This window comes from Plasmodium sp. gorilla clade G2, assembly GCF_900097015.1.
Source record: "Plasmodium sp. gorilla clade G2 genome assembly, chromosome: 14".
NCBI classification, from domain to species: Eukaryota; Apicomplexa; class Aconoidasida; order Haemosporida; family Plasmodiidae; genus Plasmodium; species Plasmodium adleri (nom. inval.).
In genome coordinates, this window is record NC_041706.1 from 802,501 (window position 1) to 825,000 (window position 22,500).

A 22,500-nucleotide genomic window follows, 5' to 3' on the forward strand; every position below is an offset into this window, starting at 1 on the left:
GAAATGATTTATATTCAAAAAATGATTTACTAACATTAAATAATGTATGGATACCATTCATAATACAGTTCATTTCATCTTTCCTACTACATGTAAGTATCATATTATTATCATTAATATAATTATCATTATTTTCATAATACGATTTTATAAAATATATTTTTATTGTATCTGAAGGAAATTTATCAACAAATTTTTTATCAAACAAATAGAGTCCCTCCATATTGTTCTTATTATCATTATTTATGTCAATATTTTTATTCTGATCATTGCTTTGTGGTGTCCATAATAATATAGTTAGTAAGGATAATTGTTCATCATACTGATATTTTGATACATATATTTTATTAACAGATTTATTTATTTCTATCATTAATTTATGATAAAGTACTTTTTCTAACACGTGATAAAAATATTTATGTGCACCTCCACCTGTTAACGTAATTTTTTTTTTTATTAAATCATTTCTCAATAAAAAAAATAAAGTATCATCTAACTTAGATATGTCAAAAAATGTCAAATATATATTCTTATTTTCATTCATTTTTATCATCAAGTTTTCTGTATTTTCTTTTATATTATCATCATGTATATATTTCTCATTTACATATACAACTTTTATTAACGTACCTCCAATATCTAGCGAACAACAATCATTCTTTTCCTCCATAGGATTGCAAATAATGGATTCACCTTTATTCGTACTCATATTATAATCAAATATATTTTTTTTTTTATTTATGTATATTATTATGTATCATTTTAAGTATATATAAAATATATATAAATAAATATATATATTTATATATACATATATATCTTTTAATTATAAACTTTTCCAAAAAAAAAAAAAAAAACAGCCTTTTGTAAAATATATAAATTATATATAATATAATATAATATATATTTATTTTTTTTTTTTTTTTATTTTTTTTTTTTAATTTCTTTGATTTTAATACTTATTCGTATAAAATAAGAAGATTTTAAAGTATACATATTACTATGCTTTAAAATATCCATAACAGGAAGAATTTTTTTTTTTTTAAAGCATATTTAAATTATATATATATATTTATATATATGATAATTAATTTTGAATGTGTAACGTATTGGTAAGGAAGGAATAATACAGTGAAAATAAATACATATTATTATTCTTTGAACTAATATTAAAAAAAAAAAAAGAAGAAATAATATATATGATATATTTATTTATAGTAAAAAATATATTGAGCATATATGCACATATATATATATATATATATATATATAATTATCTTTAAAAATAATTAATTTGATAGAAGAACGCCTTTTATTTTATTATGATATATTACTTAAGAACATATTAAAAATTATCCTCCCAAAAAAATATAGGAAAAAATAAAACAAGAAAATACATATGTGAAATATGTTGAAGAGTTAAACTGAAAAATGATATATGATTTTATAAACCTTTTTACAAATATACATATTTATATAAAACTTCAAGTGAAATATTTTTTTTTATATATTATATTATAATTTTATATAAATATCCAGTTGTAATCATTTATATGTGGCATATATATTATATATATGTAGATATTTATTTATATAATGAGGACATATTTATATGTATGTTTTTTTTTAATTTTAATAAAAAAAAAAAAAAAAAAAAAGGACGCACTTTTTTATAAATCTTAATATCAAATTCTGCTGATATATATTTATTTTATTGATCATACATTTTTTTTTATCGTAAATATATAATTATATTATATATAGTCCTTTTTTTTGTGTACTACTTAAATATTTCTTTAAGAAACTTACATGTTCTCAATATTTAAAAATATATATATATATATATATAACATATGGGACACACATGCAGCTTTTACATGTCCTTTTGCAAATTTTAAGATAAGGGAAAAAAATTTTAAATAATGATTAAATATATATAAACCATATTTGTTTTTTTCAAATATTTTTATATAATAATTCTACATTGTTTTCTTTAACCTTAAAAAATAAAGACCATATAAATATATAAATATAAATATATATAATATATGTTATGTTTATTTTATTTTACATTAAATGGAAAAAAAAAAAAAAAAAAAAAACATGTTGAAAGAAATATAAATTATAATTTCGCATGTGCCCTAAATTTATTTTATTTTAATCATATAAAAAGGGATTAAAAAAAAAAAAAAAAAAAAAGGAAGAAAAAAAAAAGCCTCAGTTAAAAGAGTATGCATATAGAAATATATATATTATTGTTATGCCTTTTTTTTTTTTTTTTTTTTTTATCCTTCTTTTGAGTACTCAAAGAGGCCTCTATATATTTTTTTAATTCTTATTATATGATATATGTATATATATATATATATATATATTAATATTACTTTATTTATTTTTTTTTAATTTATTATATATTATTTTATATTTATATTTTTTTTCTTTAGCTTTATATATATAATTTAAAACACACAACAAATAAGTTATTAGTACTTTCTTGTATATAATATTTTTTATTATTATTCTCAAATATCTTTAATTTTATAATAAATTTATATTTATTAAATAAACATTATATATAAAATAAAAAGAAAATATATTTTTTATATTTTATTTTACATATATTTAATAATATTTAGTAACAAAAATTGAATATTTTATAACAGATATTTATAATAAATATAATATATAATATGTGAATGATTATTTTTTTATTTTATATGATCATATGAAAATAATATATGTAAATATATATATATAAAATATTATTTTAACAGTTTTTATATGAAATGAAAAAAACAGAAATATATTATATTTCAATATATATAAATAAATATAATTATAATAAAAAAAATTTATTAGGTATTTTTTTTTTCATGATTTGTAGGAATATATTTATTTATTTTATAATATATAATATATATAGCTTTTATATAATATAATATATATATAATTAAATTAATATTGATATATATATATAATATAATGCATATTTAAAATATATCATAGAAAAAATTAAAAAAAATAAAATATAATCCATATTGAAGTAAATATATCATTATATTAATATTATATTATATATTTATTACATTTATAATTATATTATTATTATATTATTACTATTTTATTTTTCTTACCTATATTTTAAGATAACCATTCAACTGATGCATGCATTTAACATATAAAAAGAAGAAGAAAATAAAAAAAAATAAAATAAACTAACCTTAAATTTTTCTCTCTTACATAAAAAATATTATATATATATATATATTTATCATACGTATATATGAATAATTATTTTTTACCTTTAAAAAGTAAAAAAAATTAAAATAAATATTATATGTTTATATATACATATATAAATATATATATATCAATATATATATAGATCACATTGTTATATATTATATAATAATTTTTTTTTTTTATAATAAACGTAAAAAATTATTGTTGCAAAAAAGGACCTTGATTATTCATATATAACAATTACATTATATTATAATTATATATGTATACATATATATATATAATATACATATCTTGTAAAATCTATATATATATATATATATATATATATATATATATATATTATTATATATTTAAATATAAAATTAATAAAATATAAATCAGTTCATTTTTATGAAGTTTATTATAATAAATATAAATATATATATAATATATTTTACATATTATAATAATATTATATATATATATAATAAGAATAAATAAATAGAAATATATATTGAAATAATTTATACCATTTTTTATTTTTTATTTAATATTTATTTTATATATTATAGGAATATAAATATTTTATATATATAATATTTTTTTTTTTTTTTTTAAAGTAATAAAAAACATTCTTATATTTATATATATATATATTATATATATATCTAAATAATGATGTTCCTCTTTAGGGGTTTATATAATATTATATATATATAAAGAAAGATTAACATTTTTATATAAAATAATTGTTAGTTTTTAATATTTGTTAATATAATAATAGTTATATATATATATAGAGATACAATTATAAGAAATATTATATATATTTTAATAATTTTTGCCAGTATATTTTTATATATATATATATTTTTTTTTTTCTTATGATATTTTTTTTTTTTTTTTTATATATTACTTTTTTTTATAGTATTTTGATTTTTTTTATAAGTATATAATAATATGTTATTTTCGTTTTTCTTTTTTTTCTATTGAACAGCTGTATATATATATATATATATGTATACTTAGTTTGAAAAATTAGATTTGTATATATATATTTTTTTATATTTCTTTATTGAAATATTACATATTTTATTTATATATAATATATATATATATATATATTTTTATATATATATTTATAGATTTTAATAAATAAAATGAAAATACCGTTTTTTACTTTACATATTTTATTATTGCAATTTTTATTAATATGTTTAATACGTTGCTATGTGCACAATGATGTAATAAAATTTGGAGAAGAGAATTCCTTAAAGTAAGTCTAGAAAGGAAAATAAAAATAAAATAAAAAAATAAAAAATAAAATATGTGTATTTTGTGTAAACAATATGAATATATAAGTACATTATGTTTTTGATTTGTCAATGTTTTTTGTGCATGCTGTTTAATGATCCGTATAAATCATCACATAATAAATATAAAATGTAAACATATATATATATATATATATTTATATTTATATTTATATTTATATTTATATTTATTTATTTTAGGTGCTCGCAAGGAAACCTTTATGTGTTACATTGTGAAGTTCAATGTTTAAATGGAAATAATGAGATAATACATAAAAGATGTAATGAGGAGATAGAAAAGAAATGTAATGGTAATAACAAATGCATATATTTTTTTGAATATGAAATTCGAAAAAAGACTCAATCATTTAGAAATAAGAATAGTATAGAAATAAGTGAATGTGTAGAATCAGAACAGAATGAAGTGAAAACATCTACGACTTGTTTATTAAGCAATAGTTTTATTTTAGATGAAGCATTTATTCAATATTTCTTTTTTATTAAGAATAAAAATGAGGAACCTGTTGTTTGTAAAGATGGTAATATCAATATTAAAAGTGCACTTTTACATTCCCCTTTTTGTGAAATAAAATTAAAAGATATATCAGAATATATTAGAAAAAAATGTGATAATAATAAAGAATGTTTAATAGATCCATTAGATGTACAAAAAACCTTATTAAATGAAGAAGATCCATGTTATATTAATAATTCGTATGTGTCAGTTAATGTTGTATGTAATAAAGAAGGAGGAGAAACTGCAGATGCAAGTACAGATTCTGCATTAAATGACGAAGATGAAAATGTTAAAGGTATGATGTCTTCATCACAAGAAATCAATTCTAATAATAATGATGAAAATTTAAATCAAGATAATACAAATGATGATGATGATAATAATATATCTTCTATTAATAAAAATGAAGATATGAAAGATATACAATATGGAGATTCAAAAGATGTTAATAATACAGACATTCTTGTTAATAATAAAGAAAATAAAGAACTTGTATTAAGAGAGAAATCAAGTTTAACATCTAAAATTAATAAAGAATTAGCACATAGAACTGCTCTTTTCAATAAATTAGGTGATAATATATCAGCATTATTGAATAACAAATATGATTCTTTTGATATTAAAGATGTATTAGAAGATAGATATAATGAAATGAAACGTGATACAAATCCAGATGTATATTACATTTATTTAATGGACACATTAGATATTGAAAAAATAGAAGATATAAATTTAGAAGAAGTTAAAATGTCTTTATTAGCATTATTAAAAGAAACTATGAATAAAATCGAAACTATAGAAAAAAGAATTGATGAAAATAAAAATAAATATATTTCATTATATAATAAAGTTAAAACAACAATGCCAGAACTATTTGATTTAAATGAAGATTTGGTTTTATTATATAATGATTTCCCTTTTGATAATGGTATGATTTCATCTGATATATTTTTTAAGTATAATCCAAGTGAAGAATTTATAGATCATAATGAAATGATAAAGAAAGGTTCAATAACTGAAGATGAATTAAGACTTATTAATGATTTAGAACCATTAGATAATTATAGAAGAAAAAAAAGAATTACAGAATTAAGAAAAATACTTGTTGAAAAATTAAGAATCTTATATTTAGAAAAAAATAACTTATTTAATACACAAGCTAGTTGTATAAAATCTTATTGTTATAAAAACCCATTGAATCTAAGAAAATTAGAAATATTATTAAAGAAAAATTATTATAGATTAAAAGAAAATAAAGATTATGATGTTCAATCAAGTATTCTACAACATCTTGATAATGTTAATGTAAACAAAAAAAATAAATGGTTAACAAATAAAAGAACACTTAAAAAATTACAAGTACTTTTAGCTGAAGGATATAAAAGAATAAACGAAAAAGAAAAAGAAATTGATAGAAGAATGGCTGTATATAATGCTCTATATGAAAAAGCACAATCATATAATTTACAAAAATTATTTAATGATAGTAATGATTTCTTAAAAAAATATTCTATAATTGGTAATTCTATTGATGATGGAGATGAAGTATTTGGAAATCAAGCATCCAACTTTAATATTTTTGATAGTACTAACACTGATCAAAATAATGAACAAGAACAATCCAAAGAAGATCATCATCAACAAATAGATAATAAACCTGATCCTACGTCAGAATTTAATAAGGAAAATAAAGATGAAACAACCGATGAAGAAACTCACAAAGAGACAGAAGAAAAATCAGATCAACAACCTTCTGAAAGAAATGTTGAAATAAAAAACGAAGATGGAAATGATCAAAATGAAAATGTAGAACAAGTTGAAACGGAAAGTAAACTTTCTGAAGAAGCTAATGAAGAAAATAAAGACAATATACCAACATCAACAGATGAAGTAACTGATGAGTTACAACAGAATGATGAAGATGATGTAGCTGACAAACAAGATGCTGAAACTGTAGAAAAGGAAGAAGAAGAAGAAGGAGAAGAAGAAGAAAAGGAAAAAGAAGAAGAAAAAGAAGAAGAAGAAAAAGAAAAAGAAGAAGAAAAAGAAGAAGAAAAAGAAGAAGAAGAAAAAGACGAACAAAAAGACGAACAAAAAGATGAATTAAAAGACGAACAAAAAGACGAACAAAAAGATGAATCAAGTGAAACAACTACCGAAACAGTATCTAACCTTGAAGAAAATAAAAATGAAGTAAAAGGAGAAGAAGAATTACAAGGATCAGAACAAACAGTAGAAGCATCTGAATCATCTCAAAAAGATGATGCTAAAGAAACAGATGATAAAGAAGAAGAAGTAAATGCAAATGATGATGATTCTGATGATGATGATACTTCAAATGAAGCAAAAAAACCTGATAATGGAAGTTCATTTTTCTTTGCTATGAGTAATGCACTCTTAGTAATTTTACTTTTATTATTTATAGAATTCCTATAATTTCTATAAAATACTTTTTTTTTTTTTTTTTTTTATAATTTGATTATATAAATTTTTTATATTAATTATTTTACTTTTATTACGTATATATGTATGAATATAAATAAAAATATATATATTAAACATATTTATATTTTCTCATATATGCATTTATTTATACATAAATATATATATAATATATATATATTATGTACACATTTATTATCTTTTATTTCAATTTTTTTCTCTTTTTTTTTTTTTTTTTTCAAGTGAATATTAAATTTAAATTACACACTTTTCATAGCATTGAAAACCATTTATGTAAACACATATTTATATATATTCATTTATATATATATTTATTTATATATATATTCATTTATATATATATTCATTTATATACAATAACAAAAATTGAAATAAAAGAATAAAATATATTATTTATGATATAGTATTTTATAAAATATAAATATAATTTATTTTCTTACAATTGCAATAGTCTTGTAAATTCATCTTTTTTTCTTTGATTGTTTTTTTTCAACTTATCAATCCTATTTTGGTATATAATATTTACCTATAAATAAATAAATAAATATATATATATATATATATATATATACATTTATTTATTTATTTATTTATTTATTTTTATTGGATTATAATTTTATGTTCAGGTTTTATATTATTTCATATTTTATAAACAATTGCATACTTCTGCAATCTCCTTTTCTGAATTTATTTTTTCCTGTTCCATCATTTCTTCAGTATTTATTATTTCTTTAGTCAATGTATTAATAGAATTATTTTTTTTTTCTATTTCTTTATGAAAATTATTTAAAATATCATTCTGCTTCATTTGCTTCTTCAAATTAAAAGCAAGTGATGACCTGTTCAGGTTGTTCAAAAAAAAAAAAAATAAACAATTTGAATATGAAAAATATGGAATAAAACAGAATATGTTGCGGGAATATGTGCACATATATATATATATATATGTTATTTTTTTTTTTATTTTTTTTTTCTTACATAACCAATTTGTGGTATTCAAATAATAACATAATATTATAATTGAATAATTGTTTTAGAAGAGAACCTCTTTGAAAGCAAGTGACTGAAATCTATTTAAAATGGTTATATATTATTTTATAAATATATAAGAGCACATTAAAAATATATTATATATATATATATTAACCTGTCTACATAATTCGGTTGATATGCTCAATAATTCATTCAAATATTCTTCTTTTATGATCATATTTTTTGAATACATATTAGATAATACTTCATATATTCTTTTAAGACACAGTAATATATCTTCATCATTTGTTACTCTGGAAACATATGAAATATGCTCTGCTTTTTTTACTTTTATACATTTACTTGGAAATAAATAATAAATTGGATCATTGAAAATAACACTTTTACTATCATTTTTATATAGAACATTTGATTTTAAATTTTTTCTTATTTCCTCAATAACTCTTACAATATTTTTATCTTTCAATGTTTTATCATCTTTTGAATGAATATTCTTTTCGTCTTCCTTTTCTATAATTATAGGGTTCTCATATTTTAAATATTTATTGTGTTCACCCAAGTAATCTTTCATTTCGATTTAAAGCATTTAATAATTTTCAAAAAATATATCAAAAGAGGTTAACATATAGATATATATTAATATTTTATTTGTTGAATTTTTAAGTTGGTAAAATAAAAAAAAAAAAAAAAAAAAAAACATTAATTTTGTTACATAAAAAAAAAAAATATATATATTTTTTCTTCTAATTTAGAGTTAAAATCATACACATTATAAGGAAAAAAAAAAAACCTTTGAAAAAAATTTAGAGTAAATAGGGATATATAAAAAAATGAGACAAAAACAATGATATGCACGAAAAAAAAAAAAAATAAATAATAAAAAATAAACAAATAAATAAATAAATAAATAAATATGTATGTATATAATATATCATACAATATATATATATATATATATATATATATATATATTTTATAAAACAGTAAAGCTTCAAAGCTTTTTTATGATTTATTTTATAATGTTCATTTTCTTTATCTTTTCAAAATGAAAATGTTTGTATAATATATATATATATATATTTTATGTTTAATCTTATTTTATTTTGTGATTATCACATGATGATGGCCCCCTTATCATATATAGAGTTGTTAACCTCCTTAAAAGGAAGAATAAATACATTATTAACAAAAATTTCAGGTTTCAAAATAACACTTTCTCCTAAAACACATAATCCTTCAATACGTGACCAATTTCCTACTCTTGACTTGGACCCTATTATAGAGTTTTCAATATATGAGTAAGAACTTATTGTGGAATGACTCATGACACATGAATTTTTTATTCGACACCCTTCTCCTATGATTACATGTTCTCCTAACACAACATTATCTCCCAATACACAATTTTGTTTAATTATTGTTGTTGATGATATTAAAACATTTCCTTCAATTTTTGTGTGGAGGAAAATATCTTTAATAAATGAATTTTCTGCATTTTCATTAAATTTATTTAATTCTTCTATATTTTCAAAACTTACAAATAAATTTTTATGCACAACATTTTTTGTATGACTTTCATTTAAACTATAATAAATTAACAAGTGATCTATTAACATATGCTTTTCATATTTCTTTTCTTCTAAATTTTCCATGTATAATGACTGTCCCTTTAAGAAATCTAGAGGTTTACCAATATCAGCCCAAAAATTATTCAATTCGTAAAAATATAACATATTATCATTGGCTAGCTTGGGGAAAATTTCTTTTTCTAAGGAACAATTCCTTTGAGGAATAGAATTTAAAATTTGTTTGTTTAAAATATATATTCCTGCATTAATTAAACTTGATTTAGGAACTAATGGCTTCTCTTCAAATTTTGTAATCCTTTTATCTTCTGTAATTACAACACCAAATGCTCTTGGGTCTTCTACTTCTTTTACCTTTTAAAACAAAAAAAAAAAAAAATAAAATAAAATAAATATTTATTTCACCTGAACGGTCATAAAAATGTAAATTTGCACATGCATGTTAAGGTAACATAAATAAAAAATATATATATATATATATATATATATATATATATATTATATAATATAGTTAGTATTTTATTCCACAATTTTTTCATATTATATATATTTTATATATCATTTGTGTTACCAGTATTGTTAGTGGGGCTTTATTTTGTTTGTGGAAATTCATCATTTCTATTAAGGGGAATGTACATATTATATCTGAATTGAATACAAAGAAATCATCATATTTATTTAAATAATTTTCTGCCAATTTTAATGGTCCCCCTGTTCCCAATGGTTCGTCTTCAATTGAAAAAATTATTTGTACATCATATTTTTTTTCCATTTCTTTTACAAAATTAGTTATATTCGTAGGTTTATATGCGATAGCTAAAATGATCTCCTTAATTCCACATTTTGCTAAATGTAATATTTGATGTTCTATTATTGGTTTATTGCAAAAATTAATTAAAGGCTTGGGAGTTGTTAGGGTTAAGGGCCTCAGACGTGTACCATAACCACCAACTAATATTAATGCATTCATAATAATACAAAAAAGGAAATAAAATTATAAATATATAAATATAAAAATATATATATATATATATATATATTATAAATATAATGGAGAAAACATATATACAAACAAAAGGATATAAATTAAATAAAATATATCCATATATTATAAAATAATATATCGAATTAATTATAACAAAAAAAAAATTTATACATATATATATATATATGCTATATTAACACAAAAAAAAAAAAATTTCCAAATATGTGGTAGAAAAAAATAAAAATATGTTTCATAATATAAATATAATGTTTCATAATATAAATATAATATAAGTTTCAAAATATAAATATAATATATGTTTCAAAATATAAATATATTAAATATTTCAAAATATAAATATAATATATATTTCAAATATAAATATAATATATGTTTCAAAATATAAACATATTATTTATTTCAAATTACTTTATTATTTCTATGTCCAAATTAAAAATATATATATATATATAACAAATGAATAATAAAAGAAAAGAAATTTTAATTTTGTTGCTTGTTATAATCTTTTAATTACATAATATATATTTATATACACATACATAAGTATGTAATACTTTTTTATATAAAATAATATTTTTTTTCCCCTTATTACATTATATATATTTATATATATACATATAATTTTGGAGATATTTTTATATTAAAAAGGAAAAAATATATTTTCTTATTTTTTTAAGTTATTTTACTTTTTTTTTTTGGAACAAAAAATATTTTAATTAAAATATAATGAAGTGAATGTACATATAAAATGTAAAAAAAAAAAAAAAATAATAATAATAATAACATATTTAAAAGTATATTTCCCCATTTTCTTAATAATTATTATATAATGGAATGATTTTTCTTCTTTTTATTATGAACTTAAAAATATTATATAACATGACATATATATATATATATTAAATAAAATGGGTAAAATGTTTCAAAAAAAAAAAAAAAAAAAAATACATGGAAACTAATTAAACATTAAATCAAAATAGTTTTGATCTTTAGAATCATCTGCAAAAAAAAAAACAAAAAAAAAAATTTTTCATTTTAAATACGATATATGAAAGAAAAATTATATATATATATATATATATATATATATATAACATATAAAAAAAAAACATAATGAAGATATATATAATATAAAGGATTCGTAAAAATTAATTAATATATATATATATATATATATGTGTGTGCATTTCTTCATTTGGTTACCATTTTTTTGGTTTACATTAGTTTGATTAGATTTATTTGGTGCTGTCTCAAATAATAACATGTCGATATTATTTTTTGTTTTCTGTGATTCCTGCATATGTTCATCCATATGGTTTTTTTCATTTCCTTGATGATAAATCATTTTATCATTTTTATATGATTTCATAATATCTTGATCATGTAAATTTTTGTCGTTAGTTATTTCCTTTCCCGTTTTATTATCTAGCCAGCTTAGTCTCAAAACCTGAATATAATAAGTGTTCACATGTGAATATATTTGCCAAATGTGTTAATATGATAAATAAATAAATAAATATAAAAATATATATATATATATATATATATATATGTACTACTTCATGGATATCGCATATTCATTAATTTCATTCCATTCATTTGAAATAATATTATAATATTTAATTATTTGTTCACTTAAATTATTTTATTTGTTTTATTTACTTTTGCGTATATGCATGAATTCAGACTAGGCACAGGAGATGATTCATCACTAACATCAACCCAAGCAGGAATATTATTATGAAGAATTTTAAATCTACATATAAAAAAAAATATATAAATATAAATATAAAGAACAAATATGGGATGTATTTACAAACATATACGGAAATATTTATATGTCATATGTCCTTTTAAAGAAAACACCAATTTAATTTCTGATCAAATATATATATATATATATATATATATATATATATATATATATATATGTATATATATATTTATTTATTTGTCCATTTTTATATTAACCTGAAGTGATATGTCCCTATCAAAGGAAATTCATTTTTGATATCCTTCAATGTTATGGAACCTATAGGCTTTAAAATATAAAAAACATTTTGTGAATTTTTATCTTCTTTATCATTTATGATATGATAAAATACAACAGTAGGTTTTGACATTTTTATTCGATTATCAAAAAGAGTTTACACAAAAAAAAAAAAAAAAAAAAAAAAATATATATTAAAAATATATAAAAAATATATAAAAAAATATAAAAAAAATATAATAAAATATAATAAAGGGTTGTAAAAATAGATTATCCTATTATTTCATATATTATCCCTTAATTTCACTTTGATTATATTATTTAAAAAAGATTTATTAAACAAAAAAAAACCTTAACATTTTATAAGATAACATATTCCAAATACATAAAAAAATACATAAATATATAATATATTATATATATTCATTTTTACATTTTGTCCATATATATATATATATTTAAAAAATAAATCTTACAATTTTACATTTTTAACAAAAACACATAAAAAATAAACAGATGATTACATTTTAATGTCTATGTTTATAAAAAAAAAATACATGAATAGGATATATTTACATATAAAAAAAAAAAAAAAAAAAATCATATATATAAATATATATTTTTATTTTTATTTTCTCACAATGAAAAAGTCCAAATGAATTTTTTTAAAAAAAGAACTTCAAAATTTTAAAGAAATAATTAAAAATATATTTTTTTAAAAGTATTAAAAAAATATAAAAATATATATATATATATATATATATATATATATATATATATTATGTATTATACATCACATATTATATATATCACAAGTTCATTATGTATTTTAAAAAAATAAATTAATTTTTGAAATGTAAAAATATAAAGTCAACTTGTTTTTTCTTTTTTCTCTTTTTACATTGATTTTTAATTATATATCAATGTAACATATTATGGGTGGGGGAAATAAACGTAATACTTATTTAATATATATATATATATATATATATATATATATATATATTTATTTATATATATTTATATATATTTCTGTTTAGTTTTGTATGATCATATATATATATATTATAAATATTCTTTATTTATATTTTTGAAAATTATGATATAGAATTTTTTATTATATGTTAAAAGTTAATTACTTTAAAAACTATATAATTATTATATATATAAATATATATATTAAATATATATATGATAATTTATATTAACAGTTACAATATTCTAGGCCCATAAAAATATATGTGCATAATTTGATAGGGAAGTTAAATTATTTATAATGTATGTTATTTATTATGTAGGAACATATTTTTAAAAGTTTGATATCTCTATAAAAAGTAAGGAGATAACAAAAAAAAAATGAAAAAATCTAAAAAAATTAAAATAAATAATAAAAACTAACACGTTCAAGATTGTAATAAATATATGAATATATAAATTGTATAAATATATAAATGTGGTTGTAATAATATGTTTATAAATACAATTTTTTTTTTTTTTTTTTTAAATCGTTAACAACAATCTATACAATCATAATATATATATATATATATATTATATTGCATAACAATTTTGTCTTTTTTTTTCTTTTTCTTTTTTTTGTTATCTATTTTATATAATTTAAAAACATATATATTATAATTTGATTCATATATCTAATATTATGATATTACAAAAGGTTTCTTCTCTTAAAATTTTTTCAGAAAAACAACAAAAAATTATATAAATATAAAAATCTAAAGAGGATATGTATTTTGTTTTTAGCCTGTATATGCAACTAAAAAATTGCATGCAATAAATTTTTTTTTTTTTTTTTTTTATATTTATATATATTATATATAACAATTATTAAAAGTTTTACTTTTTTTTAAAATATTTAAAAAATCTGCAAAAATAAAAATAAATATATATAAATATATATTATTGTGTTGTTGTGATGTATTTTAAAAATGGTTTTGATTTTTTTGAAAAGATTATTATAGTTATAGATTATTGAATATAAATTATATTTTAAGTTAAATAATATTAAACCAATTATTTTAAAATAGTATAATATATATATATATATATATATATATATATATATAACATTTTTGTTTAATTTAAGAGAGGTATCTGTTTTTAAATATTTTTGCATATTTTTCAAAGCTACAAGATGAAGCATATAAAAGTGTTGCTCCAGAAATTACAAATTCACAGAGAAAAAGAATTTGAAAAAGATGTTAACCTATTATTTGATATGAAGAAATATATAGATTGTTTAACCACTAAAATTCAAAATAATAATAATGATAGTTGTAGTATAAATAATAATAATAATAATAGTTATAGTAGTAGTAATAAATGTAATTCTGAGGATATGTCTAAAGATTTCATAAATGCAAACCAAGATAATTTTTTGAAGAAGAAAATTGATTATAATAGTCCTATTGAATATATAGAAAAATTATATAAAGAAATTAAAGGTAGAACTCCTTTTGAATATGGTTATTATAAAAATATACTAAATAATTATGAACATAATGATTATTATAATAATATAACAAACAATATAAATGATATAAATGATATAAATGATATAAATGATATAAATAATATAAATAATAATAATAATAATGATAATATATTTCATAATAATATAAAAGAAAAATGTGAAAAATTAATGATTTTTTTTCATATGTATTTAATTAGAAAATATTGCGAAAAGAACTATTATGAATGCCTACATAATAGATTTATACGTTCATTAACTTATAATTATTTAGATAAAGAAAATTTTTATAAATTTATTGATTCAGATTTATATTTCTTATTATATAGTTATATGCATACATTTGCATACATATTATTAAAAACTGAAAAACACAATATGTATCTTATGAAATTATGTAGTGATATAATATCAAAAACATGTGAAGAATTAAATACACTAAGAAAAGAAGGAAGAGATAAAAAATGTAATACATATTTATATGATCAAGAAAATCAGTTCACATACAATAATAGTTTAATTACATATGTTCATTTTATTTTAGAATATCTAAGTAAAAATAAAAATTATAATTCTTTAAATATATTGTATGGTATATATTCATGTGTCTATGTTTTTTCAAATATATATTATAGTTGCTCTTTATCATATAATAGCAAGAAAGTAGAACAGTATATGTTAAGAGAAAATATTAAAAGAAAGGAAAAAACGATTCACTGTGATCATGTGATGAATTCTAATCAATATGGAAGTGATACAAATGGTATGACTACACAACCAAAAAATGATAGTTCCAGTGATAAATTTAGTGTTATTCCATCAGATAGTAATAATAATAAGAAGAATAATTATGTGGAGGGGGAGGATGATACTTTTAGATTATATTACAAATATATAAACAAATATGCAAATAAAGAATACATGAAACTGAATGAATTATTATTATACTATATATCTAAAGAAAAAGTCATGGCACTTCTTAGAGATAACATTAATTATAATGATATGATAAAAGATTTGAATATTGTTAGGTATGCTACTTATTTAGAGATATATTTTTTTAAAGAAATTCTTAGAAATAATATAAATAAAGAACAGCATAGTGATATATTATTTAAAGATATAAGAATGAATATATTTAAAAGTATATGCAATAATTCTGAAAAATCACCTTTGTATATAGAATTAAATGATGAAGATAAAAAGGAATGTTATCAAATTATAAAAACAAAATGGTTAAATGAAAATAAAAGTAAATGTATATATCAAAATTTGGTTGATAAAAATATAGAAACACAAGATCATATGAATAAATCACAGAAAAAAGGAGGTGTCTGTCCCTTTGCTCATAGTATGAATAATGAAAAGAAAGAAAATAACAATGATAATAATACAGCATCTGTAAATTATCATAATTATCACAATTATCACAATTATCACAATTATCATAATTATCATAATTATCATAACACTTATGAGATGAGTATTTGTCCAAGGAAGAATAAGAATTCTTTTATTCATCCACAATATGAACACCTTTTTTTTGAAAAGACCCAATATAACATAGATGATGCATTTTTTAAAAAATCTATTAATACTACAAATACATTAGAAGGATATGAAAATAAAAATATAACAACTAATAATTATAAAAACAAATATAGTAGTGGTTGTCATGGAAATGTGTATAATGTTAATTACAATTTGAGTGACGAGGAAAAAGAAAAAAAAAAAAATTTTTTAAATCTTTTAAATAATAATGATAATATGATAAATGATAATATAAATAATTTAAAATGTATAGATGAATTTTATCATATATCTATCGATTTTGATAAAACTATTATCAAAAAAGATTCATATTCTTTTTTTTTTAAATTATTAGGAAAATATTATAATATAAAGAAACCAAAAGATGTTGAATTAAGCCAAGAAGAAATAAATTTTTTTGAAAATATTAATATTGAAAATATGCATAAAGAAAAAAAGAAAGATTACACAAATGAAGAAAGAATAAAATATCTTTATAAAATATGTAAATGGTATTTTATAAGAGAAAATGAATTATTCGAAGAATTACAAGCAAAACAAGATATATCTGAAGTAAATAGTGATTCTTATTATTATTATTTAAAAAAATTTGATAAAGTAAATATTATACATTCAGCACTTATTTCTTATTATGATATATTAAAAGATGTAGATATAAATACTATTAATTGTTTAATATATGATTATTATGAAAACTTCCAGTTGAATGAATATTTCCTTGATGTATTCCTTAGATTTATACAATATAAACAACAGAATAATAATAACTTTTATTTTGATGTAATTACTTTAAATTTTAAGAAGCAAATTGTTCTATATACCCTTCAAAATAATATAATGAAATTAGAAAATGAGAACGATCTTAATGTAAACACAAGTATATGTAATGATAATAATAATGATGATATTAATAATAATAATAATAATAAGGATAACCATTATGATAAGGTGAAACATAAATATTATCAAACCTTTAAAAAATATTTCAATGTTTATTATTCAAAAATGTATTCATATGATAAAGTGAAGAAAGTATATACAGGTGGATTTAAATATGATATGCTTAAAATAAAACATAAAAATTATAATTGTTCATCTGATATAATTGATTATGTAACAATATTATCATTATTTGATAAAACAGTAATTAGGAAAAAGGTTAGTAAAGTAATAAAAAATACAAATCATAAATTATCATGTTTTATAGGAGATAGCATAATAGATTTAGATGCAATGTTAAGTACAGATATACCTATACTCCTAGGATCAAATAAATTAGTTTTAACTTTTTGTCAAAAACATAATATAATAATAAAACCGTTAATATTTGCAGCAGCCAAAATTGAGTACCTCAAAATGAAAAGAAATCAAACAGAAAGCAAAAATAATACCAACGATGAAGGAACTGAAAATATAAATAATAATGAACAGAATAAATTCAAGTCCATTACTGACGAGCGTGAAAAAGAATTAAATGAAATTTATGATGAAAATAAAAAAGTTATTTATGCAACGGAGAGTTGGCTGGAAATAGGTACCTTCTTTTTTGGAACGATGTAAAAAAAAAAAAATATATAAGACAAACAATACAATCAAAGAAGGAAGGATATACAAATATATGTCATATATATATATATATATATATAATTATTTATTTATTTATTTATTTTTATCCAATTAATTTTTGTGAGTAATATTAAAATATACACAATTATTTTCTGTCTTGTTAAGTATTTATTTATATATATATATATTTATCATATACATATTATAATAACCCTTATGTAGCTATTTCCTTAAACTTTTATTATCATTATATAAAAATTTTTTTATTTTCTTTTTAAATTAAATATTTTTAAAACATTTTAAAATAATATTTTATAACTAATTATCTAATTTACTTTTTATTAAATGAAATAATCAGAGTAACTATGACTTCTATATAAGGCTCATTTTTCTATTTTTGCAGAAATAAAATAAAATGAATATAAGAAGAAATCTTTTATTACATTTCTTTTATTTTCCGCATCACCTTTTATATTATTCTTTTATCATCACTTTATTTCATTTAAAACAACACACATATAAATATATATATATATATATATATATATATTATATATATGGTTCATATAATGCAAAAAATATTTTTTCAAAATGTCACTTTAAAGTTTTTTTTTTTTTTTTCTTACATAAAAAGAAAAGATAATTTATATATATATTATAATAATTTAAAAAAAAAAAAAAAAAAAAAAAAAAAATAAATATTTAATTAACATAAATATATATGAGACAATTAATATACAAATATATCTATATATATATATATATTTATTTATTTATTTATATTTATGTGTGTGTGTATATATATTTGATATATATGATATATATTATAATTTAAGCAACTTTAGTATATAATTTTTGACTATGGCTTTGCACACAAACTTCTGCAATTAATTTTTTGTCTGCTAAGTGATTAATTACTGCTCTTGCCACACTTAAGTTTACCTTATATTTTTCTGCAATTGCAGATGGAGTTATAACCTTCATATTCTTACATTCAAGTATTTTAGAGTGAAGAGATTTATCAATAAAAACAGCGTGATTCAATTTTTCTTTGTTCTTACCCTTACCCCATTTCTAAAATATTCACAAAAAAAAAAAAAAAAAAAATTAGATACATTGGAAATAATAAAAGGGCATAATACATATAAATAAATATATAATATAATACATAATATATATATATATAATATATATATTATTTTATACTTTTCCTTTTCTTTTTGATGAATACCTTTTTTTTAGTTCTTCCTGATGCTGCTGCGGCAGCTGCGATTTGTTCCTTCGTTTTTCTTTCTTTAGGAGGCACTACAATAAAAAAAAAAAAATAAAAAATATATATATATTATATATATATATATACATATTATCTTCTTTTTATTTTTATTTTTATTTTTATTTTTTTTTGAGTAAATATGTTTATGCTTCTATTTCATCATCATAAATGTATATAAATATTAAACATTTATATCATAATATAACATAATACATTATATATAGTAAAATATTATACTTACTTTTTTAAAATGTTTTAAATTCTTAAAAATTATATAAATAATTTATTATTAATTTACAAGTTTTATTATTATTATTATTTTTAAATGTTTAAAATACTTTTCAATATATTAAAATCTTATAAAAGATTTATTTAAATATAAATTATATTTATTATTATTTTTTTCAATTCTTATAAATTTTTTATAATCCAATTTTGTTCTTTTTTTTTTTTTTTTTTTTTTTTTTTTTTTTTTTCCTCACATGTTATTTATTGTATATATATATATATTTACATATATATATAAATATATATATAATTAATATATTTATAAATATTATTGTATCCCTTAATATATATATATATAAATGAATATATTATAATATATAATATATTAATATATACATATAAATAAATAAGTACATATCTTAAATAATCATATATATATTATTACAATTTTTTGCTATAATTATATAATATATATATATATATATATATTTTTAATGAGTATTTTATTTCTTATAATATTATATATAAATATTTTTATATGCACATCCCAATATACTTATTTATTTTTTTTTTTTTTTTTTTATTATTGTTGAGAGATGTAAGTGGTTTTTCAGTATAAATAATATATATAATATAATATTTATAGGTACCTAGATTATATATTATATATTATATATTTATATATTTTTTATATGTAAAATATTTGTTTATTTAATATGACCTTATAAATATAAATGTTATTTTATATATCTTAAAAAATATATATACATATATATTATATATATTTATTTTTATTTTTATTTTCATTTTCATTTTTATTTTTTTTCTTTGAAGAATATGAATTCATTGAAAATGGTACTGTCATTTTTTTTTTTGAGGGCCTTTAAAATTAGATATATCCATATATCCCTATGAACATATTGTGTTTTATTTTTAGTTTTAATTTTTTTATTTTGATCATATCTAAAATATATTAAAAATTTTTGTTTCTTTATTAAGTTAAATAATATTTTTAAATCGTCATGTAACAATTTATTTGTATTATAAAGATAGTCCTTATTGATTTGTGAGTTGTTAAGGCTTATGTCACTTTCATATAACAATAAATGATCACTATAAATTTTTTTAATTTTATATTGACTATTATTTTTATGAGCTGTATCAATATTATTTTCATCATATGATGAAGACGATGATGGTGATATAGATGGAATGTATAATACTTTGTTTATTATATTTTGTTTCATTTTTTGTTTCATTTTTTTTTTTTTTTTTTCTCTTTTATCATTATATTTTTGTAAATATAAATAATATAATGAAAAAATATTCCAGAATAATTTCCTTAATAAATATATAAAAAAGAAATCATAAAAATAAATTTTTTTATATATACCAAGAGTTTCAATATCGTTTGTTATATAATAAATAAAATTGCGGTTGTTTAAAGTTTTTAATTCTTCTTTACTATATTTTATATTTAAATAATTTATAGAAGTATCTGATTGAGATTTATTATTATCATCTTTAAGGTTGTCACATATAGTTGAAGATATATATGAATCTGAATTATAATTTGTAGATTGATAAGAATCTTTTTTTTTTTTTTTTTTTATTATCATAACTTTGAAAGATTCTGTTTCAATATATGATGTTAAAGGATAAACACCTTTTCTTATGGGTCTCTTTGATAAGTTATTTAAATTATTATTTGTAATATTTTTTGATGAAGCATCCATAATTTTAAATGTACTTGTAATGTTATCACATTGTTTCTTTGACTTATTTATATAATTCTCTTCTTCATCTTCGTCATCTTCTTTAAGTAATACATTCCCTTTTCTTTTTTCATTCATCTGGACTTTATCATTTTTTATATTCAATATATTCGTTATGTGTTTATCATCTTGTTTTTGAAGATCTAAATGATTAATACACTGTTCTTCCTCTTTATTTTTATCATCTGTAGTACTATTATAATTTCTTTTTTCTTTAACCTCATATTTGTTACTCTTCTGAACTTTTTTATCATTTATATTATTATCATTGTTATGTATATTTTTTTGTATATTTTTTTGTAGTATTTCATCAGGTTGAGGATTTTTATCTGTATCTTCTCTGACATTATTTTGTGTGATATCAACATTATTTTTTATGTCACTCATTGTGATATCAACATTATTTTTTATGTCACTCATTGTGATGTCACCATTATTTTTTATGTCACTCATTGTGATGTCACCATTATTATTTATGTCACTCATTGTGATATCAACATTATTTTTTATATCATCTCCTTTTTCA

The 22,500-nt window shown here is 17.5% G+C and overlaps 7 protein-coding genes and 1 non-coding gene across 8 annotated transcripts in view; 2 read left to right on the forward strand and 6 right to left on the reverse strand.

Annotated features, from left to right (window-relative positions):
• Window positions 1-709, reverse strand: part of PADL01_1420300 (pantothenate kinase, putative) — a gene marked incomplete at both ends in the record, with an annotated part of 1,804 nt that extends 1,095 nt beyond the window's left edge. The window contains one exon of the mRNA XM_028684484.1: window positions 1-709. This exon is cut by the window's left edge and continues 463 nt beyond it. Coding sequence (XP_028540557.1) covers window positions 1-709 — 709 coding nt within the window.
• Window positions 710-4,385: 3,676 nt separating this feature from the next.
• Window positions 4,386-7,491, forward strand: PADL01_1420400 (surface protein P113; the record flags this gene model as incomplete). Its single annotated transcript, XM_028684485.1, has 2 exons — window positions 4,386-4,501; window positions 4,740-7,491. The coding sequence occupies 2 exons, from the start codon at window positions 4,386-4,388 to the stop codon at window positions 7,489-7,491; spliced, it is 2,868 nt and encodes a 955-aa protein (XP_028540558.1).
• Window positions 7,492-7,954: 463 nt separating this feature from the next.
• Window positions 7,955-9,082, reverse strand: PADL01_1420500 (dynein-associated protein, putative; the record flags this gene model as incomplete). The annotated part of the gene is made up of 4 exons (XM_028684486.1): window positions 7,955-8,044; window positions 8,183-8,357; window positions 8,497-8,588; window positions 8,666-9,082. 4 exons carry the CDS (start codon window positions 9,080-9,082, stop codon window positions 7,955-7,957), a joined length of 774 nt encoding a protein of 257 aa, XP_028540559.1.
• Window positions 9,083-9,623: 541 nt separating this feature from the next.
• On the reverse strand, window positions 9,624-11,067 carry PADL01_1420600 (mannose-1-phosphate guanyltransferase, putative; the record flags this gene model as incomplete). Its single annotated transcript, XM_028684487.1, has 2 exons — window positions 9,624-10,451; window positions 10,669-11,067. The coding sequence occupies 2 exons, from the start codon at window positions 11,065-11,067 to the stop codon at window positions 9,624-9,626; spliced, it is 1,227 nt and encodes a 408-aa protein (XP_028540560.1).
• Window positions 11,068-12,058: 991 nt separating this feature from the next.
• On the reverse strand, window positions 12,059-13,226 carry PADL01_1420700 (conserved Plasmodium protein, unknown function; the record flags this gene model as incomplete). The annotated part of the gene is made up of 4 exons (XM_028684488.1): window positions 12,059-12,102; window positions 12,307-12,550; window positions 12,766-12,859; window positions 13,075-13,226. The coding sequence occupies 4 exons, from the start codon at window positions 13,224-13,226 to the stop codon at window positions 12,059-12,061; spliced, it is 534 nt and encodes a 177-aa protein (XP_028540561.1).
• Window positions 13,227-15,245: 2,019 nt separating this feature from the next.
• PADL01_1420800 (conserved Plasmodium protein, unknown function) lies at window positions 15,246-18,692 on the forward strand (the record flags this gene model as incomplete). The annotated part of the gene is made up of 1 exon (XM_028684489.1): window positions 15,246-18,692. The coding sequence occupies one exon, from the start codon at window positions 15,246-15,248 to the stop codon at window positions 18,690-18,692; it is 3,447 nt and encodes a 1,148-aa protein (XP_028540562.1).
• A 357-nt stretch (window positions 18,693-19,049) lies between these two features.
• PADL01_1420900 lies at window positions 19,050-19,195 on the reverse strand. The gene has a single exon (XR_003699395.1). It is a non-coding gene; the product is annotated as a C/D small nucleolar RNA (non-coding RNA).
• Window positions 19,196-21,014: 1,819 nt separating this feature from the next.
• PADL01_1421100 (conserved Plasmodium protein, unknown function) overlaps window positions 21,015-22,500 on the reverse strand; it is a gene marked incomplete at both ends in the record, with an annotated part of 4,100 nt that continues 2,614 nt past the window's right edge. The window contains one exon of the mRNA XM_028684490.1: window positions 21,015-22,500. This exon is cut by the window's right edge and continues 520 nt beyond it. Coding sequence (XP_028540563.1) covers window positions 21,015-22,500 — 1,486 coding nt within the window.